General features: G+C 32.9%; 4 protein-coding genes across 4 annotated transcripts; 3 read left to right on the top strand and 1 right to left on the bottom strand.

Annotated features, from left to right (window-relative positions):
* The first annotated feature begins 205 nt into the window (after positions 1-205).
* LOC149056331 (uncharacterized) lies at positions 206-3,113 on the top strand. Its single transcript, XM_089227060.1, has 4 exons — positions 206-510; positions 580-786; positions 1,292-3,058; positions 3,103-3,113. The coding sequence occupies exons 1-4, from the start codon at positions 354-356 to the stop codon at positions 3,111-3,113; spliced, it is 2,142 nt and encodes a 713-aa protein (XP_089083186.1). The 5' UTR covers positions 206-353.
* Positions 3,081-5,257, top strand: LOC149056330 (uncharacterized). The gene is made up of 7 exons (XM_089226346.1): positions 3,081-3,535; positions 3,591-3,701; positions 3,769-4,079; positions 4,142-4,274; positions 4,327-4,503; positions 4,566-4,670; positions 4,731-5,257. The coding sequence occupies exons 1-7, from the start codon at positions 3,142-3,144 to the stop codon at positions 5,255-5,257; spliced, it is 1,758 nt and encodes a 585-aa protein (XP_089082472.1). The 5' UTR covers positions 3,081-3,141.
* A 6,185-nt stretch (positions 5,258-11,442) lies between these two features.
* Positions 11,443-12,690, top strand: LOC149056329 (uncharacterized). The gene has a single exon (XM_089227059.1). It carries the CDS (start codon positions 11,443-11,445, stop codon positions 12,688-12,690), a length of 1,248 nt encoding a protein of 415 aa, XP_089083185.1.
* A 288-nt stretch (positions 12,691-12,978) lies between these two features.
* LOC149056328 (uncharacterized) lies at positions 12,979-14,521 on the bottom strand. Its single transcript, XM_089227058.1, has 4 exons — positions 13,675-14,521; positions 13,530-13,610; positions 13,371-13,463; positions 12,979-13,311 (listed from the first exon to the last, which is right to left on the bottom strand). The coding sequence occupies exons 1-4, from the start codon at positions 14,368-14,370 to the stop codon at positions 12,979-12,981; spliced, it is 1,203 nt and encodes a 400-aa protein (XP_089083184.1). The 5' UTR covers positions 14,371-14,521.
* Between the last annotated feature and the right edge of the window lie 5,429 nt (positions 14,522-19,950).

Raw genomic sequence — 19,950 nt, 5'->3', positions numbered from 1 at the left:
AATACTATTACTGTAACCAGCTATTAATAATGTCTTAATCGCTTACACGTTAGCTCTATATTGTATCTCATACCAATTAATAGACTCATCAACACACATATTGGCTCTGTAAGAACCGACATTCATTCAGTCTGTTCTCAGTCTTACACAATTGTAATTCTGCTCTACGTTTCTATCAGTCTTATAAATTGTTCTGATATTCGCTCTACGTTTTTAAAGTCTCCAAACAATTATTTTACCGTTTACATTTATCTACTATTATTTTTCATTTACCTACCGTTAAGTGTTTTTTTCACAGTGTTTAATTTTAAACATTATATTATATTTTTCGTTTATTCCTTTACTAACTTAATATGTTTAACTGCGATCAGTGTCCGTCGGTGTTCGTGCGTAAATCCAGTTTAATCGTGCATCAAAATAAACATGCAGGTGTATGTTTTCCATGCACTGTATGCCCTTCAACATTTTCATCCAACCCACATCTTATTAGACATTTGAAGAACATTCATGGTATGTATTAATAATATAAAGTTTTATTATTTCAACCTTATACAATATTAATTTAATATTTTTCCTAAGGTATCGTCAACGTTCCGACTCACTTGAGACCATTGCCAACTGCACCGATCATCGATCAACCAACACGATCAAGCGTGATTCAATTTACTCCAGCTCAAGTTCAGATTGCACCGGAAATATCTGTTCCCGATGTCCTGGCCGGTGGATCGAACATGTTAACCGAAGACGAAATGTGTATGGAAGCCATGGACGAATTTGAGGATACAGGTTAGTTTTAAAAAAATATATACGGAATATAGTTTTTAAAAATAAATTTTAAATATAAATTCTATATTTTTTTTATTTTTTCAACGCGTGATTTTATTATATAAATTCTATATTATTTTAAACTTATCAAGTGGTTTGTGAAGTGATCAATGGTATAATAGTTTGAGTATTCCGGCATTGTATCGATCAATTCACTCGTCGCATCCTATGGTATAATAGTTGGAATACTCCAACTATTATACCAGTTGTCAGATCGTTTGATAGATTTAATTTTTTCAACGCGTGATTTTATTCTATGATATTTATTTTATCAGCTTAATTAATTTCTAAGTTAAATTAATTTTAAAAATTATAAGTCAATACATTTTATTTTTCAGTCATGATTTAAAAAAGACATATATTATTTTATAAGCTGTATAGATTTTATTTCTCACCCGCAGGTTGATTAGATTTTTATTAGATTTATTTATTAGATATTGATATTAGGTATTTTTTATTTTTAAAGATTCTTACACCGTTGCCGTTAACGGGAAACGTGTTTCGACTGCTAACACCACCTCAGCTGCTAGGGTAAAAAAGACGCGTATGGAAATGGTGAAGGCCCCCGGATTCATGGAAATTTCGTCGTCTGCGAGCCGTAAAATCGTGTGGTACTATGCTAAAAATATCGGTAATACAATGATTTATTCAGACTTTCTTCGACCCCTCATGCCTGAACTAATAAATTTATTAAAGACCTCCATACAAAAACACGCAATAAAATTTAACCTTAAACTCGAGGCGATATACAACCGGCCCAACGTCCCCAATTCATCGGAGAACCGGGCGTTCAAGACAGTAGCAGTTGAAATTTACCCTGACAGCGATTTTAGAACTATTGTAGAGAGGGCGTACATGAAGTTGGTTCAGGAGAAAGACGATTACATCGGGAGAGGAAGCGGTTTCGTCCTAGAGTCGATAGACGGACTATTAGTAGGGGTGTATAAATATATGCCGATGGGTGGATCGTCATATATTCAGTTACCTGAATATATCGACAGGAAGCGGGCCACCATCAACCCACAAAATATAGACCAGGAGTGCTTTAAGTGGGCAATTTTAGCGAGACATGTTACGGGGCCGTCGGCATTTCGTGTGGAGGGAGATAAATATAGTCAGCATGAGGGCAAGTACAATTTTGACGGTATTTCGTTCCCTACACCTCTGTCAGATATCGGAAAATTTGAGAAAAATAATAATAACGTCTCCATAAATGTATACGGCCTCGACAAAAAGTTCCAGGCGCCCCGTAAGTACCCAACGTATGAAGTGTATCCCCTGCGTGTGGTCGACGAAGAAAAAAAGGAACACTTCGACTTGTTGATGGTAACGGACGGTGACAACTCGCACTATGTGTACATTTCAAATTTTTCCCGGCTTATTCGCAAGCAGAAAACGAGACACAATGGGAGTGTCATTTTTTGTAAAAGGTGCTTCACGTCATTCGACAACCAAAATTTAAAATACAAGTTGAGCGGACAGGAGGCCCTGGACCAACACAAATTGATTTGCGGGGCGCACAAACCAATTTTACCGGAGATGCCGAAGGAGGGTGATTGTGTTGAGTTCAGGGCGTGGAAAAAGACAGTGCGGCATCCTTTCGTTATATACGCAGATTTTGAGGCGATCTTGGCGAAGTCGGAGGAGGCAAGAGGGTGTAGTACCACGATTATTCAAAAACACGAAGCGATGAGCTACGGGTTTTTGGTGAAGGCAAGCGATGACGTGCCGGCGGATTTATTGGTTCAACACGAGATACCGGCGGGGTCGGTAATCTATAGAGGTAGCGAAGACAGGACGGATGTGACGAGACATTTCATGGAGTCGATAGTTGAGGTGGCCCTGAAAATCGAAGGTCTGATGAAGACGAATATTCCTTTAAAAATGACTAAGGGTGAAGAAAAAACACACCAAGAGTGTATAGAGTGTAATTTATGCAAATGCATATTAGTCGGGGACGATAAGGTTAGGGATCACGATCATCTGACGGGCAAATTTAGGCAGACCTTGTGTTCTAGATGTAACTTAGAGTTACAACAGCCTAAATTTGTCCCCGTTTTTTTCCATAACCTTTCCAACTATGACGCCCATTTAATAGTAACGGAACTTGGGTATGATACACAGACTATCAACGTTATACCGAACAGTGAGGAGAAATATATATCTTTCTCGAAATATATAAGTAGTACCTTCACTGTTCGGTTTATCGACACGTTCCGATTTATGGCATCGAGTTTATCGTCCCTGGCTGAAAATTTAGTTACACCCGAACATGAGAACTTCCGTGAGACAGCCAAACATTTTGTCGCCGGAGATATGCCGCTCGTGACTCGTAAGGGGGTGTACCCGTACGAGTACACGGATAGTTGGGAGCGGCTGGAGGAGACGAAGCTACCGAGGAAGAAGGATTTTTACAGTACATTGACAGAGACCGGGATTAAGGAGAAGGAGTTTGAACATGCGAATGAGGTCTGGGACCACTTCGGCTGTACGACGTTGGGTGAGTACAGTGACTTGTATTTGAAGATCGATGTGCTGTTGTTGGTGGACGTCTTTGAAAACTTCCGCGACGTATGCATGAGGGCTTATAACCTGGACGCCGCCCATTATTTCACCGCCCCAGGCTTAAGTTTCGATGCGATGCTTAAGTTCACGGGGCAAAAGCTCCAGTTATTGCATGATTACGATATATTGTTGATGTTCGAAAATGGTCAGTATATTTTTTTTTAAAATTAATATATAATAATCTTATATATTTGTTATAGGTATACGTGGAGGATTGGTGCAGGCGAGCAAGCGATATGCAACGGCGAACAATGTAAAGACCCCGGGGTATGACGAAACGAAGGAGAAATCGTGGATAATATATCAGGACTGTGAGTATATTTTTTTCAAAACTTGTTAATTTTTTTCTTACTAAATAATATTTTTAAAATTGTATAGGTAACAACTTGTACGGGTGGGCAATGTCCCAGTACATGCCGTACGGTGGGTTCAACTGGGTTGAACCTACATTGAACGGATTGAACGATTTAGACGACACTTCACCCATAGGACGAGTGTATGAGGTGGACGTGTCGTACCCAAGACACTTGCATAACGGACATAACGACCTGCCTTTCCTGCCGCAAAACAGCGTGCCTCGAGGCTCGAAGGTTAGGAAGTTGATGGCGACATTTGAGAAAAAGGAGAATTACATCATACATTATAGAAACCTACAGCAGGCCATTAAGAATGGTTTGATAGTTGAAAGAGTAAATATTTGTATTTTATATGGTTTTAAACAGATTTTTAACATTTCTCTTATTTTTTATAGGTACATAGGGTTATTCAGTTTAACCAGTCGGACTGGTTAGCAAAATATATAGAGTTGAACACCGAGATGAGGAAAAGAGCTACAAACGCGTTTGAGAAAGATTTTTTTAAGCTGATGAACAACGCTGTATTTGGTATGTTACTTTATACTATTTATTATATTTTATTAATATTTTATTTTTACAGGTAAAACAATGCAGTCTAAAAGGAAAGAGATGAAGATGGAGTTGGTGTCGTGTGAGAGGAGATTACAGAAACTCATTAATAAGAGTACATTTAAACACTGTACTACTTATAATGAGAATCTTAACGCCGTAGCGCTTGAAAATAAAATTATAAAATTTGATAAACCTATATATATTGGTAAATATACTTTTTAAATTACACTTTTATCATATATTTATTAACATATTTATTATTTACAGGATTCGCTGTACTAGATATTTCAAAAACAATGATGTATGAGTACCATTATGATGTCATGCAGAGGCATTATGGAGACAGGATTAAACTAATGTATACTGATACAGGTAAATATTATATTAAAACTATACTCATGTATATAATATATTAATATCATTCTTTTTCAGATTCACTGATTTACCATGTCTATACTGATGACTTTTATATAGACTTGGCGGTCAACCATAACTTGTTGGACCGGATGGACACCGCTAACCTGCCCAGTGACCATCCATGCTATGTGGCGGAAAGAAAGAAGATCCCGGGATACTTTTCCGATGAGGTGGATGCTAATGCTATTACAGAGTTTTGTGCGTTGAGGGCAAAGTCCTACGCTTTTAATGTATATGCAGGAGAAGAGGATGCGGTGAGAGATAAGAACGACAAGGATAAAGTTGGTGGTGAAAAAATCAAAGCGAAGGGGATAAGAGGTCATGTGGTTAAAAACCACATGACTCTTGAGGATCATAGAAAGTGTCTGTTTGATGAAGAAGGAGTGGAATTATGTACAGAGAATGTTTCAATACGGTCATTCAATCATCAACTCATGACGATAAAGACTAAAAAATTAACATATAACAGCTACGATGACAAGAGGGTGGTGCTAGTTGATAAAATACATACACTAGCACATGGACACTATAGTATAGAGTAAGTTATTATAAAATATATATTTAAATTATTTTACTAACATTTTCTCTTAATTTTACAGATGAGATGATATATGGTCTGAACTTGAGGAAGATGGAGGGGACTGGAACGAGGAAGAGAAAGGACTAATGAGAGAGCTTCTACATTACATAACCTGATTTTATATATTGTATATTTTTTTTATTGTAAATATTAATATATAGTTTGTTATATATTGTAAATATTATCATGTTATATAATTAAACTTGAGATAGATTAATGTGCATATTTTTGTAAATGCAGCACATAAACTTGAAATTATTGTAAATAATATATATGTTTTATTAGTTTTAAGTTAGATTAGTATATTTCTTGTATATATTTTTGTAAATGCAGCACATAAAATTGAAATTATTGTAAATAATATGTATGTTTTATTAGTTTTAAGTTAGATTAGTATATTTCATGTATATAATGTGTAATTGTTAGATGTTTAAGTTTTTTTATGTTTATAATGTATAATTGATAGATATTTAAGTTTTTTCATGTTTATAATCATGTTTTTCTGTTTCAGGTATAGATGGAAGCCAATATTAGTATAATTAAAAAACCTTAAAACATAAATATGTTAACATATAAAATAAAAAAACAATGTTAAAATATAATTATGTTTATTAAATAAAATGTATACAACACAATTTTTTAAGAATTATTTATAAACCATTTTCTTATAGCAAATACTTTATAGAATGTACATTGTTTAGGATTAAAGTCCATATGAAAAATACAACAAGGTAGAGTTTCATCGTCACATATTTGGTCCAAACGTGGACATCCAAGGTCTTCGATGTTGATGAGTGCGACTTGAGGTATAAATTCCATAAGAAGTTGTTTTTTCTGTTCACCTTTGACATAAATGCATGTGAACTTTAATGAATTCAATATTCTACTTAGTTCTTCATACTCAACATCACCATATTCTATAGATAGTTTGTGATAGTTACGTTCCAACCACTTGTTAGTTTTTCGACTCTTATTGTCCTGTATAGTTTTTGAATTTTTAAAAATCCAGTGTTGAGTTGCCCATGTTTCTGTATCGACTATAGATAATTCTTTAATAAAATATTTATTGCCTGCTCCAAGAACGCATTGCATGTCTGCGATAGCCGACGACATAATTACAGGTTTATAACACTGACATAGGACTACCAAACACGATGGTGTATACAGCTCGACTGAAATTATTTTTCAATACCGCATGACTCTAACCAACTATTTTATTCTGAACAAAATCAAGTTTTCATATTATTTTTGCTTTCCAGGATTATCAAACGTGAATTTAATTCTGAAATGTATGCTCCATGATTCGGTAATGAATTTTCATCAAATATTCCGGTTATACGATTTATTTCAGCTTTTAATTGGGCCACGTCAAGTCCCTGGATAGCGATCGCTGTACTAGTTTCTGCACAGTCATTAAATAGCTTCGACATACGATTTTCACAATTTAATAAAGACTTATTACTTGATTCAATATTATTTTCAAGCAATTGTATCTTATCACGTATATTAACAATATTACTTTTCAAAGTTTCAATTTCTTTTTGTTGGAGTTTCACGTCATTTAGTATCGTTTTGTTACTTGACTGAATATCTGATATAATTCTTTTAGCATCGCTCGCCTGAGAACTACCGAACACGTTCATAGTTATAAAACGATTGACACTATTTTTTGACATCACGTGTATTTATCCAACTATTGTGTGTATTATCGAATCCTAACCACTTGACATACATTTGATTCTGTTTTTTACGTATAATTTTTTCAATTAAATATTCGTTTGGGAAATTAGTTTTGTTTATTTCTTCAGAGTAAAAACAACCTGCAATAGGTTTACCCATATAATCTTGTAGTTGATAAGTAACGGGTAATGTTTTATTTATTTTGATAATCTCGAATATTTCTGTAGACCAGTTTGGTAAATAACCTTTTGTGAACACACCCTTTTGTGTACTGATACGAACGTTATCGCCAACTTTAAACTTATTTTTTACAGTATTAATTTCACGATGTTTTATTACCACCGAAGCGGGGTTGGAATCTGCTTGTATTGGTGTCATTCCTATAGTTCTATGGTATGAATTATTGTATTCGTCAAGTAACTTTGGTAAAATTGAAACCCATTCGTGAGAGCCACGGGCAGTGAACTCCTTATACATTTTTCCCTTCAAAGTACGATTGAACCTCTCTGCTATGCTGGCCTTTAGAATACTGAAGGTCGAGTATTTATGTATGCCATACTTGATCATCAAAGCGTCGAAAGTGGTGTTGTAAAATTCTTTTCCGTTATCGAGTTGTAAAAGTTTCGGTGAACGATCGAGTAATATTGTAGCCATCGCGCTAGTAACTTCTTTACCCGATTTACACTTTAACGGTTTCGCCCAGGCTCGTTTAGTAAAACAGTCAATCACAACCAGGATGTACTTGTAACCACCATTTATCTTTGAATATGGTATCATTTCAACCAAGTCAGCTTGCCATAAATCATTTTTTCCATAAACGTTAACTCGACGCCTAGTGAAATTTTTCCTTGCCGGTTTGTGAAGTTCGTTAGCGATTTCCCGTTTAGACATCTGGAATTCGCTTTATTAGTCCGGCCTCGTGTAATTCATCGAAAATCGATATTATTTCGTTTGAAACACTTGTATTACCAGCTGCTTTTGACGCGAGAAGTAGACGTAATCGGTCGACCAACTCGTTTGGATTGTCCCAATACACTAAGTTATTTTTCTGTAATTTTATAGACAGCTCGCCACCCGAGGGGAATAATTTACTAATAATTGTTGAATATTTAGTACCACCCTTTTTTATTTTATTTCCAACTGTAGATAAATGTACCGATGTTTGAGTTAATATAGATTTATACTCATCTAAATCGTTTTCGGTATAAACGAGTGGATTTTTCAAAAATAATAACTGTATAAGACCCGAGGTTAAGGTATAAACATTACTGTCGATAAGTAAAGTGTTTTCTAAGAATTTTACTTCTTTTTTACCCAAGATAATATATCCATTTGGAAGTTTTTTCGGACCATAGATTTTATCCAAGTCTGTAGACTGAAACCAATTTTCAATTTCTTGTTGATTGTAGTCCAAAATCGAGTTTTTCGATTTATTATCAGTATTTTCTTTGTTCAATCGAGGTTTATTTGATATTTTAGTTAAAGGATCGATAATTGGTTTTAATGTCTGTGTCATTAATTGTTGAACATTATCAGAACCGGTTTTTAATGCGATATATTTACGTTTAATACTTTCCTTAGCTTTAACTAACTCATCTAACACAGTAGTTGTCTCCGTCATAACTGCGTTTTAAATGATAATATTTATTATTTGTAGCGTCTTATATAACTACATAAGTATCAAACCCAAAACGATAACGCCCGTTATCACGCTCACTATCTTTACAAATAACAACAAATGTAAACCTCTCACGGTTCCAGCACGTCGCACAAAATTGTTTAAATTGTATATATGACATATCACCCGAACAGTGCTCGTTGTACACATGTTTTAAATTTGTTTCATCCTGTTTGAATAATACTATTAAATTTGCATTATCACGTATAAGCTGTTTAGGGACTTTTGAGTAACTCTGGGCCAGATAAAATATATCTATTTTATTGTGACGACCTCGAGAAAAATAATCTCTTATAACGTTTTGGTGTTCACCAATAACATCGTCCAAGATAAAAATTGAGTTTGGTAAAACTTTCTCGGGTGGAATTACTTTATCATTCTCGAAAAAGGTAAAAATGTTCATACCGTCTATTCCGTCAATAATACGTTTCAGTAATTTATATTTAGGTTGTTCCAGCGTCTTGGAGTATATGTAAACGTTTTCAAATCGTAACCCATTTTCATCGACTAGTAGAAAATACATCAGATTGGTTTTGCCACACCCCGAGCTGCCAAGTATCAACGACCTTATCGTATTTGGAAAAAGTTCACCGTGTCTCATCAAAATTGTCTCGGGAGAATCAATATTATAAATCCGGAGTTTTTTCTCTTGTTCAATAAAGCGCATTTTTTTTAAATTGTTCACTATAAATACAGCTGCTATGTTAGCGAGAGCGTCACACGATGTCTCCTGTTCGTAAGCGAAACAACAATAAGGGTTCCGGTCTAATTAACTCTGTTATAAATCATTTACCAGTGGAATTACATTTACCTGGTTATAGGTAAGTCACTACATTATATTATTAATAATAAATCTACTAATAAATTATATATATTTGTTTCTAGATTTGCCGGTCCTGGAACCAAATTAAAAGAAAGATTAGCTCGCGGAGAACGTGGAATAAACAGACTTGACGAGTTGGCTAGAGCTCATGATATAGCATACGACGAAAGTAATTCACTAACTGATCGGCATAGAGCAGACGAAGTATTAGAAAATCAGGCTTGGGAGGTTTTCAAATCTAAAAACACCGGTATTAAGGAAAAAGCCGCGTCTTGGTTAGTTACTACAGCTATGAAGGCAAAGCGTAAGCTGGGTGCTGGTTACGGATTTAAACAAATGGTGTCGGCAGCTAAAAAAGCAATCAAAAATAAAATGAACGAAAATAATATTACAAAATTAGTAAGAACATGTCTGTCAGCTGCGAAAAAAACTAAAAATAAAAAATCTAAAAATAAGAAAACTAAAACACCAAGAATTATACCAATACCTAAAAAGGGTGGTATTTTACCTTTAATTCCTATTTTTGCTGGTTTATCTGCATTAGGGGCGCTTACCGGTGGAGTAGGTAATATAGTAAAAGTCGTGAAAGAATTGAATTCTGGTAAAAACACTCCTATTCATTTAGGCAAAGGATTATATCTTACTCCTCACAAGGGCAGCTCTTATAAAATCGTAAAAGGTAAAGGTTTATACCTAGCACCGCATAAGGGTGGTTCAGTTAAGAAATCCAGGTCAAAAAACTAATTTCCACGTTACCCGATAGAGCGTTGTACGATTACGAGATTATAAAATACGCTGTCTTGTTGAAAATACCTCATTTCATCGGTGTATTTGCAAGAGACAAGTTGCCTCGACGTGCAAAACATCAAGAGTCAGCTGTAGTTAATTTAGACATCGAAAACGGAACAGGTACTCATTGGGTAGCGTATAAAAAAATCGGAAAACAAGTAAAATATTTCGACAGCTACGGAAACTTACCCCCTCCGCTGGAGTTACAGAAATATTTCAACGGCTACAATATCGAATATAATTACGATAGATATCAGAAATATAATACAACAAACTGTGGGCACTTGTGCTTAAAATTTTTATCATGTGTACTATAACGTTAACCGGTAACTCGAGCGAATTGTCATGTGACTTTTTTCCACCCATAGAAGTCAGTAAAAATGCAAAAATTTGTCTGTTAGGTTTTCAAACGAATAATTCTATTCCTAATGTAAACGAAAAGTGTAATAAAATATGTTTCACATACAGTAATGATAATAAAATGAATAGCGATACCTATGTAATACCAACAGGCTCTTATGAGTTGAGTGAAATTGAAGCAGCTATAAAACGTCTATTACATAATACCGATACTTTATTCGAGTTGAGAGCAGATAATAATACACTAAAATGTACAATGTTTTGTAGTGAAACTGTAGATTTTAGTATGACTAATAGTATAGGACAGTTAATGGGGTTTAAAAATCGTAAATATGCTGCTAATGTCAATCACGAATCAGATACGTTGGTCAATATTACCAAAACAAACTGTATATATATCGATTCAAATCTGGTTATGGGTTCATTCGTCAACGGTAAGCAGTGCCATACAATACACGAGTTTTATCCGAATGTACCTCCAGGCTATAAAATAATAGAGGTACCAACACATTTGGTTTTTTACCCCATTAATTCTACATCTATAACGCACGCAAGTATAATTTTTAAAAATCAAGACAACGAGCTGATCGATCTACGGGGCGAACCAGTATCAATACGATTATTAATTCAAGACTCGTGATGGGGCTTCAATTTTATAATATAAATAGACCTGTATATGAAAAACCCGTTAGTCGTGCTAAAAACACTAACAAGGTAACAACTCCGGAGAAGAAAAAATATTCGAGACGAAAACAGACTAAACATAGTCTAACACCTGATAATTTGGCTTTTCTACGCTCGATAAACGTTATTTAATATGGACGACACATATTTAGATGTCACGGCTGGATACATCGACGATTGTAAAATAACTCAAATCGACTATCATTCTTTTTTACCTTATTCGACGTCGGCTCTTTCTAATAATGATGAGGTGCGTATTGCTTTACATAACACAGAGTCTTATACATTACCGTGCGAGAGTTATATTTACATCGAGGGGTCAATAACCAAACCTGCAGAAATAACTGATGAGATTAGATTTATAAATAACGGACTGGCATTTCTTTTCGCCGAAATGAAATATGAAATAAACGGTACTCAGATTCAAAAACTCGTCAATCCAGGTATAACGACCACATTAAAAGGATATTGTTCGTACAATAAAACAAATATTTCTTCACACCAAAACGCTGGCTGGGACAATGATTTTAAAAATGTGAATAAAGACTTTATCGATGGTGACAATTTCAATGGATGTATTAATCTTAAAGATTTGTTTGGTTTTTGTGAAGATTATAAGCGAATTTTAATAAATTGTAACCAGCAGCTCATATTAAATAGAGTGTCTATCGATTTAAATGCAATCAAACAGTATAAAAATAATGAAATTGTGGCAGACGCTCTTAAACTAAAAGACGTTAAAATTAACATAACAAAAATATTGTGGCGGATGCCTATAGTGAGAGTTAGCGATCGGGAAAAAATTCGACTGTTGAAAGTAGTCAACAATCAAAAACCTCTGACATGTGCGTTCAGATCATGGGAACTTTGTGAATACCCGTTTTTACCTCAAAACACTTCACATTCATGGAAGGTAAAGACATCCAACAAGTTGGAAAAACCTCGATATGTTATAATCGGATTTCAAACTGATAGGAAAAATAGTTCGAGTAAAGCAATGTCATATTTCGATCAATGCAAAATTAAAAACTTAAAGGTTTATTTAAACTCTGAAGTATTTCCCTACGAAGATTTTCAAAACGACTTTACCAAAAATAAGATGGCTACATTATATCGCGCGTTTGCAGAGTTCCAAAAATCTTACTATGGGCATGATGATGTGACACCTCTATTGAACCGTTCAGATTTCAAAAATCTGGCTCCAATCATAGTCGTTGACATGAGCCGACAAAACGACAATGTGAAAATGTCAACTGTCGATCTCAGGATTGAAATAGAAGCCGACGTAGCGTTTCCAGCTTCAACTTCAGCATATTGTTTAATATTACATGACCAAATTATAACTTATAATCCATTTAATGGAGAAGTAAGAACCTTATAAATATTTAATGTAAACCTTATTATTTATAAATGTTAATATTTTTATTTTATTTTTATTAACCTTTTAAATATTTATTGTAAACCTAGTTATTAATAAATGAAAATATTTTATATATCATACTGATTAATATTATATATATATATATATATATATATATATTCGAATTGTATCTTATAATCCACTTAATAGAGAAGTAAGAACTTTATAAATATTTATTGTAAACCTTAATATTAATAAATGAAAATACAAATTTTATATATCATGTTTTATTTCACATAATTTTAATTTCTATAAATATTTAAAGACTTTACGTTTTACTCCGTCTAATGGCGTGAGGTGTTGAGCACCCTGTTTACTTGATGTATCTGAGGGTTTGTCAAAAAACGATGGCGATGGTGTTAACAGTTTGCGTTTAACGTCCCGCTTGTTTAATTTTTTCGCGGTTTTGCCGCTTGTGAAGTCGAGAATAAATGGTGGTTGGTTGAAAGACGTCGGACCGTCGTTCTCATCAACTGCGGGGGGCGTTGGTCGAGATTCGATGTATTGAGGTGTTGTATACCATGGAGGGTACTGTGCATCATTGTCCGAATTACGTCTACAACGATTGTCTACGTCTGTATGCTATACAAATAATATTTTGTTAATATATATTTATCATAAAAATTAAATGTGAGCATTACCATTGATTTTGTTTTCTGAATTGATGTCCATGTCCCCTGTGTAGGATTGATTTGTGATAAAAATTCATTGATACCGCATTCCTCGTCAACCACCTAAATAATTATTATAATTATTAATTGTGTAATTTTTTTTTTTTTAATTTATAAATTATAAATTACCCTTGTTTGTGAAAGGTCCATTGGAGACAAGCTCGAATATCTCGGAGGTGAAATGAGTCTCATTTCGGATTCGGTAAATAACTATAAAATAATAATAAATACAATAAATATTTTTATGAGTGATATAATATTTTTTTCACATTACCTCAGGTGTGTTTCGTGCCCTTCTACGATCTATCCAAATTCTAAGTAACTGCATAGGTGCATACATCTGGATTTGATAGGTCAGGTTAGGAGATGTAGTTGTGTTTTCTAAAGGTGTACCCAACTTTATGAATACTTCCATTTCATGTTCAGTATTTGGTGGTTTGGTATCTTGTAAACTAGTTTCTTCTAGATAATCGCAATACTCATCGATTTGATTAAGAAGAATGGTTTGGATGAATGATTTTTGAATCATAGTTTTTGAAATACACCATTCTAATTTATTTAGCTCAATCAAATCTGCACGATTCAATAAAACTCTGCATTCGCTTTTATTTTTACATTCAACAACTAGATTGTTTTCACCCTTGTACACCATACTCGATATTAGAAATAAATCAGTTTCGAGAAAAGTTATTCGTTTATTTGTTTGTGGTGTTTCTAATATAAATGATAATATATTACCGATAAGAGCAAATATACGTCTTAGGAAATCTGTTGTTAATTTTATATGTCTCGATGAAGTGATTAAATGTATAACAGTTTGAAATTCATCAGTTGGATCGATACCAATATGCACAAACTTACGTGCTGTAAAGTCTAATGTATATGATGTAGATTCCATAAGATATGCAGGTGGTGTCGGTGGAATGTATGTATACGACTTCTTTTTGATATCAACAATTGGACCGGCCATATTGAAAAATAAAAACACTTGTAAAAATTAAAAACCGTTGTAAAAATTAAAAACACTGATGATTTTAAATAACGTTGAGTAAATTAAAAATGACTGTATGAAAGAAGTAAGGTAAAGTACGAGTATAGCTCTCTGGAACAGACTGATTCGATTTGGGTACACTTAGTGGGTTATATGCTTATGGAAAAAGTGAGAAGGGTTATTATATTGTACATTAATAAATAATTGTATTCGTATTATACTAAATATGTAAAAGATATGTAGGTGTTATACTTAATGATATAATTATGTATACTGTATAGAGTAGCTTTATAGTATTAATATCTTTAATAGCTGGTTACAGTAATAGTATTGTTTCATTTTAACTATATAATACTTTCATAATATAGTTGATGATATTTAAAATATAATTAAATAATTGTATTTGTGATATATTAAACATGGAAATGATAAGTATGTGTTATACTGGTTAATACTTTCATAATAATATTATAGTTGATGATATTTAAAATATAAATAAATAATTCTATTTAAATCATACTAAACATGTAAAAGTAAATTTCGTGAAAGCTAGTGATTCCATTGCATGTTATTCACTAATAGGTATTTTAATTTGTTGTTAAACGAATAAGATATTTTGTATTATAGATCGGTTATTCGATGTAAGAGTAAATTTCGTGAAAGCTAGTGATTCCATTGCATGTTATTCACTAATAGGTATTTTAATTTGTTGTTGTTAAACGATTAAGATATTTTGTATTATAGATCGGTTATTCATTAACAGCTAAAATTAAATTTCGTGAAAGCTAGTGATTTCATTATATGTTATGATGTAATGTTATGGGGGTAAATATACAAAATATGTATCGGTCACGTGATGAGTAGACGGGTTCAGGAGGTGTATGAGGTGGGGTGGGGTAAATATACGTCGCGTACGTGCGTGATCGGGCGGCGACGAGGACGAGTAAAGACGAGGATGAGGGGCAGCAAGGGCAGCGGGGCAGCAAGGGCAGCAAGGGCAATGGGGCAGCAAGGTAGCAAGGGCAGCAAGGGTTGCAAGGGTAGCAAGGGTTGCAAGGGCAGCAAGGGTTGCAAGGGTTGCAAGGGTTGCAAGGGTTGCAAGGGTTGCAAGGGTTGCAAGGGTTGCAAGGGGCAGCCTTCTGAATGCTCTATTATATACTACTTAATTGGAATATAATATAAGAATAAACAATGATCTAAGACTTAAGTGTCGATCAGTAGTCACAGAAATATTATTATATATTCTTATACCTTCAACACAAGCATTGCGTATTGTTTGTTTGCTTTAGTTGAAATCTAGGTTGATTTATTAAAAACTAATATTGTAAATATTGTAATATTATTCATAATTAGTATTTATATATATTTTTTATAGATTAATTATTTTATTCTTGGTTGAAAATGAAAATACATTTTAAAATAATATTTTAGCGGAAAGAGAAAGGTTGAAAATTTAATAATTATTATAAAAGATAAAGAGATATAGATAGCAGCTGCAGAGTGAAATATTATAGCCTATTGCCATTGTACCACTATTGAGTCAGTACTTAGCATACTAAGCACGATACATGACGTACATAATATTAAAGTCCAAACATTAGTCGGAAGGTCAGCAGGGTCAGCTTTTTTAATTTTGGCCGATACATCATACACGTACGTTATATTATATACATACAAATTCATAATATATATACACACATATTATATGTGCGCACATGTGTGTGTGTAATATGGTGTATAAGTATATATGCCGGTGGCGGTTTTCAAGAGGAAAAAAAATGCTCGTCGTAACGCAACTGATATTTCATTTAATCCCGTCGGATTCTTCCCTCTGTGACGACGACCCTTCTAATCCACGTCCTTCACTTCATCTAGCGCTCATCCCTAATCTATATACATATTATATACATTATATCATATACATATATATATATATATATTTATATACTGCACTCATACTCCAATTGCACGCGTTCAGCACACGTATCACATATATAATATATATATATATTATACATAGTGATTTTTATTTAATATCGAAACTGTTTTGTAATGCTCACGGTGTACACGTAACCGGCGCTCCTTACTCCCCTTATGCACACACACCAACACACACACTCATCACACACACACACACACTCACACATATACACACACCCATACACCCACAGCGTGTATCTCGTTAGCGCAGCTGAACGCCTTGTCATGTCCCATTACCGAATTCTCTCCTGCCGCCATTGCCACCGTTGAACAGAGCGCTCGCAGGACGTTAATTTAACGGGCCTGTCACGTCGAAAAAAGTGTCTACGGCACGGCGGTGGCGTCACGCTTGAGATTTTCTTTTTCGTTTATTTACCTTTTTTTAAATTATGGGTGTGCGTGTCTCGTCACCAAACCGAATTACCACTAACGATTCCCTGTCAAACTGACGACGGCATCGGCAGTGGCTGGCGTGTGCGAATACATTATATAAAATAGATATATATATATATATTGTATAATATTATAGTTACGTATAAACGGAGGATCGGAAAAATGAAAAAAAAAATAATAATAATACGCATTTCCATGGTAGGTAGATATTTTTTGTATTGCTAATAACTGAGATTTATGGTATAATATGAAATTTCGGTTTACCGGTTAATAAAAATAAAATTTTGCTTATAATTATTCCACAAACGTAACACGATAGTATAACATTAGAAAAACTATATTGCACGGACAAACATGAAAAATTTGTGATAGTAATAATCATAAAATACGTAGGTTCCTAGTTATATGAAATATCATGTTTTTAATTTTTTTTATCTTTTAATCGATTTTCTTGTATTTGTATACCTATGGTAAAACACTAGTTATTAACTCGGATAAAATACACAATTATATCCATATTATTTTGTATAATATTTCTTATTTTTAATGTTCATTCGAATCACTAGAATATTATAAGCGTGATATACATGTTAGAAATCACACGTACATAAATTGTGTTTACCTACCTAATTAATTACTTTGAGTCGGGATGTCCAGAAAGCGTTGACAATAACACTGTGGCTCTATGGTGGCTCGTCCGTGTCTATTCTAAAATAACATAATGAATTAGGTACTGAGAAGTAACCTCTTCTATTGTATACCCTAGATGTGTAGTACTAGGGGCGCAGAATGTGCGTCTGATGGTCATTGCAGGTAGGTGGGTACATAATGTGATTTCGAATTTTTTAATTTTTTTTTTTTTTTAATTGTGTTGATCGTATTATTTCGTATTATCGTTTCAACTGGTTTTTGAAAATATGATGTTCAATACAATTTTTAGTATCGTAAATGTTTTATTTTAATTTTCCACCTTCTTATAAGACTACAATTTAGTTTCTAACTCTGAGGTAAAAAGGTAGAATTGCAGTATAACGGTTCTAAAAAATCAAATTTTAAATAAGTAGTTTTTTTTTTAATATTTAGGATTTATGTATTATTCACAAGTATTTTAACCGGTAATTGTATACATTTACAAATTAATGAGCACCTCCTTTAACTTGTATTGAAGATTTAGTTCTTAACCTAAGTTTCAATATTATACTATTATAAAATTTTTTATAGCTTATACCAGTGGCTCAAAGCCAAAATATATATTTACCTCAAGCTTGTGTCAGCATTCGTAAAGTGTAGTTGTGTAAACAAAAGTTCGATCGTGTACAGTGTATTTAGGTATACTAGTTTTCCGCTATCTAATTATTTACGATAATGTCCAACTTTTAGAAGTGTGACGAAACTATAATTACTGATGATGAAATGATTTAATTTTTATGTAATAATTAAGATAACCTTCAAAAGACAATCCAAAAATACGTGAAACTGATGGATGTGCAATAACTGCAAATATAATGGGATATATCAAAAAATACGAATTATAAATCTTTAAATTCTGAAATTTCACTCCAGGATCTTGTAAGTTCTATGGTTTTTATGAGCAAAAATTTTACATTTTTAGCGTAATAGTTACTAAAATTCTTGAAGAGATGAGAGAAATTCAAAAATAAAATGTTAGAATTACAATCGACAGTAAAAAACTTACCCAAGAAATATTTGATCTTAAATATCGACTAGATATAGTATTGAACAAAATAGTCTTAAATCTAGTATCAAAATAATTTGTATTCCAAGTGTATCTCGTGAGATATATAAAGAAACTGTTATGAATATAGCACAAGTATTAAACACAGTCGTCACCATTGAAGTAGCTTATCGTGTACCTATTACAGTAAATGGAGAAAATAAAATTATTGCTCGATTAGCACAACCTGGTATAAAAACAGCCATTATAGCAAACTGAAAACGTAATAAAACACTTACCTAATCTTTCTCACTTTAACTTGGGGTGGTCGAAAGATAAGCGAATATATATCAATCATAATCTCACTAAACATTGAAGACAGCTATGTAAGAAAAAATAAATAAAATATAAACTTCAGATAAAACAAAAATAGCAGCTAAAGAAAAAAATTATAAATACATATTGATGCACGATAACGCATAAATTCTAATTCGACATGACGAAAACTCACAGTTACGAAAAATTTACTTTGAACTAGATTTAACTTCAATATAACTTTGTACAAATATAAGAGTTACACTTTAATATTTATTGTTTTTCAACATGTAATTTTACTATCTTATATCTATATTTAATATTTGAAATTTTTAACGGAATACCATGATAATAGGACAAATCAAGATAAAGTTACAAAAAATTAAATCACATATTACAAAAACATGATAAAATTATTAATTTGATCCTTATGAAATTCGAATCAAAAAACATAATATAACAGAATTACATTGTTTAATAACAGAAATCAGCAATAAAATGCATACAATTACACTTTCAGAAGCTTGATTATAGCATAAATATAAGCAATTATATTTAAAATACATGTTTCTAAATAACTAACTATTAATCTATACAACTTATAATCTAAAAAAAAGTGACGGAGTTATACATTTTATAAGAAACGATTGTTCTTAGTCATACAAAGAGGTTATGTTTACTGAAACTAATTGTTTAGTAACAGATATTATTACATTAGATGACTTCATGTACAGCATCGTTTCAATATATAGATCTCCAAATGATAATGTAAGTACATTTTTAGAACAACTACATGATTTCTAATCTAATATAACTGTTGAAAATAAAAAATTAATATAATCTTTTGTTGGGACGTAAACATTGATTTATTAAATACTAATATATTGCCAAATAATTACTTTCACTTAATAACTTCTTTAGGTTTTATTTCTTATATAAATGCACAGACACGTGTTTGGGAAGGTAGTGAAATATGCATTGACCATATAACATTTAAGATGGAACCTTCACATATCAGAGATTTACTTGAAATTACACAAACTATACTTACACGTTACACATTTTATTATGTGGCAAAACACTTTCTAAATATACACTAGCTAAAAAATACATATTACCTATACTTTAACACAATCCCTAATAAAATATGGAAAAGTAGTTGGGGGAAGTGTGACACAAACCCATATAAATTGCAT

Source organism: Diuraphis noxia, unplaced genomic scaffold (assembly GCF_037042655.1).
Source record: "Diuraphis noxia isolate RWA-SAM2 unplaced genomic scaffold, SU_Dnox_SAM2 contig0004, whole genome shotgun sequence".
Taxonomy (NCBI): Eukaryota; Metazoa; Arthropoda; class Insecta; order Hemiptera; family Aphididae; genus Diuraphis; species Diuraphis noxia.
The sequence above is the reverse complement of the archived record's forward strand: the minus strand, read 5'-3'. Positions and strand labels throughout refer to the sequence as shown.

Excerpts from the sequence above, each read along its gene's own strand:
- LOC149056331 (XM_089227060.1), top strand. The coding sequence starts at position 354 with ATGTTTAACTGCGATCAGTGTCCGTCGGTGTTCGTGCGTAAATCCAGT. Across the intron at positions 511-579 it reads ACATTTGAAGAACATTCATG|GTATCGTCAACGTTCCGACT; the intron begins GTATGTATTAAT and ends ATTTTTCCTAAG. Across the intron at positions 787-1,291 it reads GGACGAATTTGAGGATACAG|ATTCTTACACCGTTGCCGTT; the intron begins GTTAGTTTTAAA and ends TTATTTTTAAAG.
- LOC149056330 (XM_089226346.1), top strand. The coding sequence starts at position 3,142 with ATGCCGCTCGTGACTCGTAAGGGGGTGTACCCGTACGAGTACACGGAT. Across the intron at positions 4,080-4,141 it reads ATGGTTTGATAGTTGAAAGA|GTACATAGGGTTATTCAGTT; the intron begins GTAAATATTTGT and ends TATTTTTTATAG. Across the intron at positions 4,671-4,730 it reads ACTAATGTATACTGATACAG|ATTCACTGATTTACCATGTC; the intron begins GTAAATATTATA and ends ATTCTTTTTCAG.
- LOC149056329 (XM_089227059.1), top strand. The coding sequence starts at position 11,443 with ATGGACGACACATATTTAGATGTCACGGCTGGATACATCGACGATTGT.
- LOC149056328 (XM_089227058.1), bottom strand. The coding sequence starts at position 14,370 with ATGGCCGGTCCAATTGTTGATATCAAAAAGAAGTCGTATACATACATT. Across the intron at positions 13,611-13,674 it reads GGGCACGAAACACACCTGAG|TTATTTACCGAATCCGAAAT; the intron begins GTAATGTGAAAA and ends ATTATTTTATAG. Across the intron at positions 13,464-13,529 it reads TGGACCTTTCACAAACAAGG|GTGGTTGACGAGGAATGCGG; the intron begins GTAATTTATAAT and ends ATAATTATTTAG.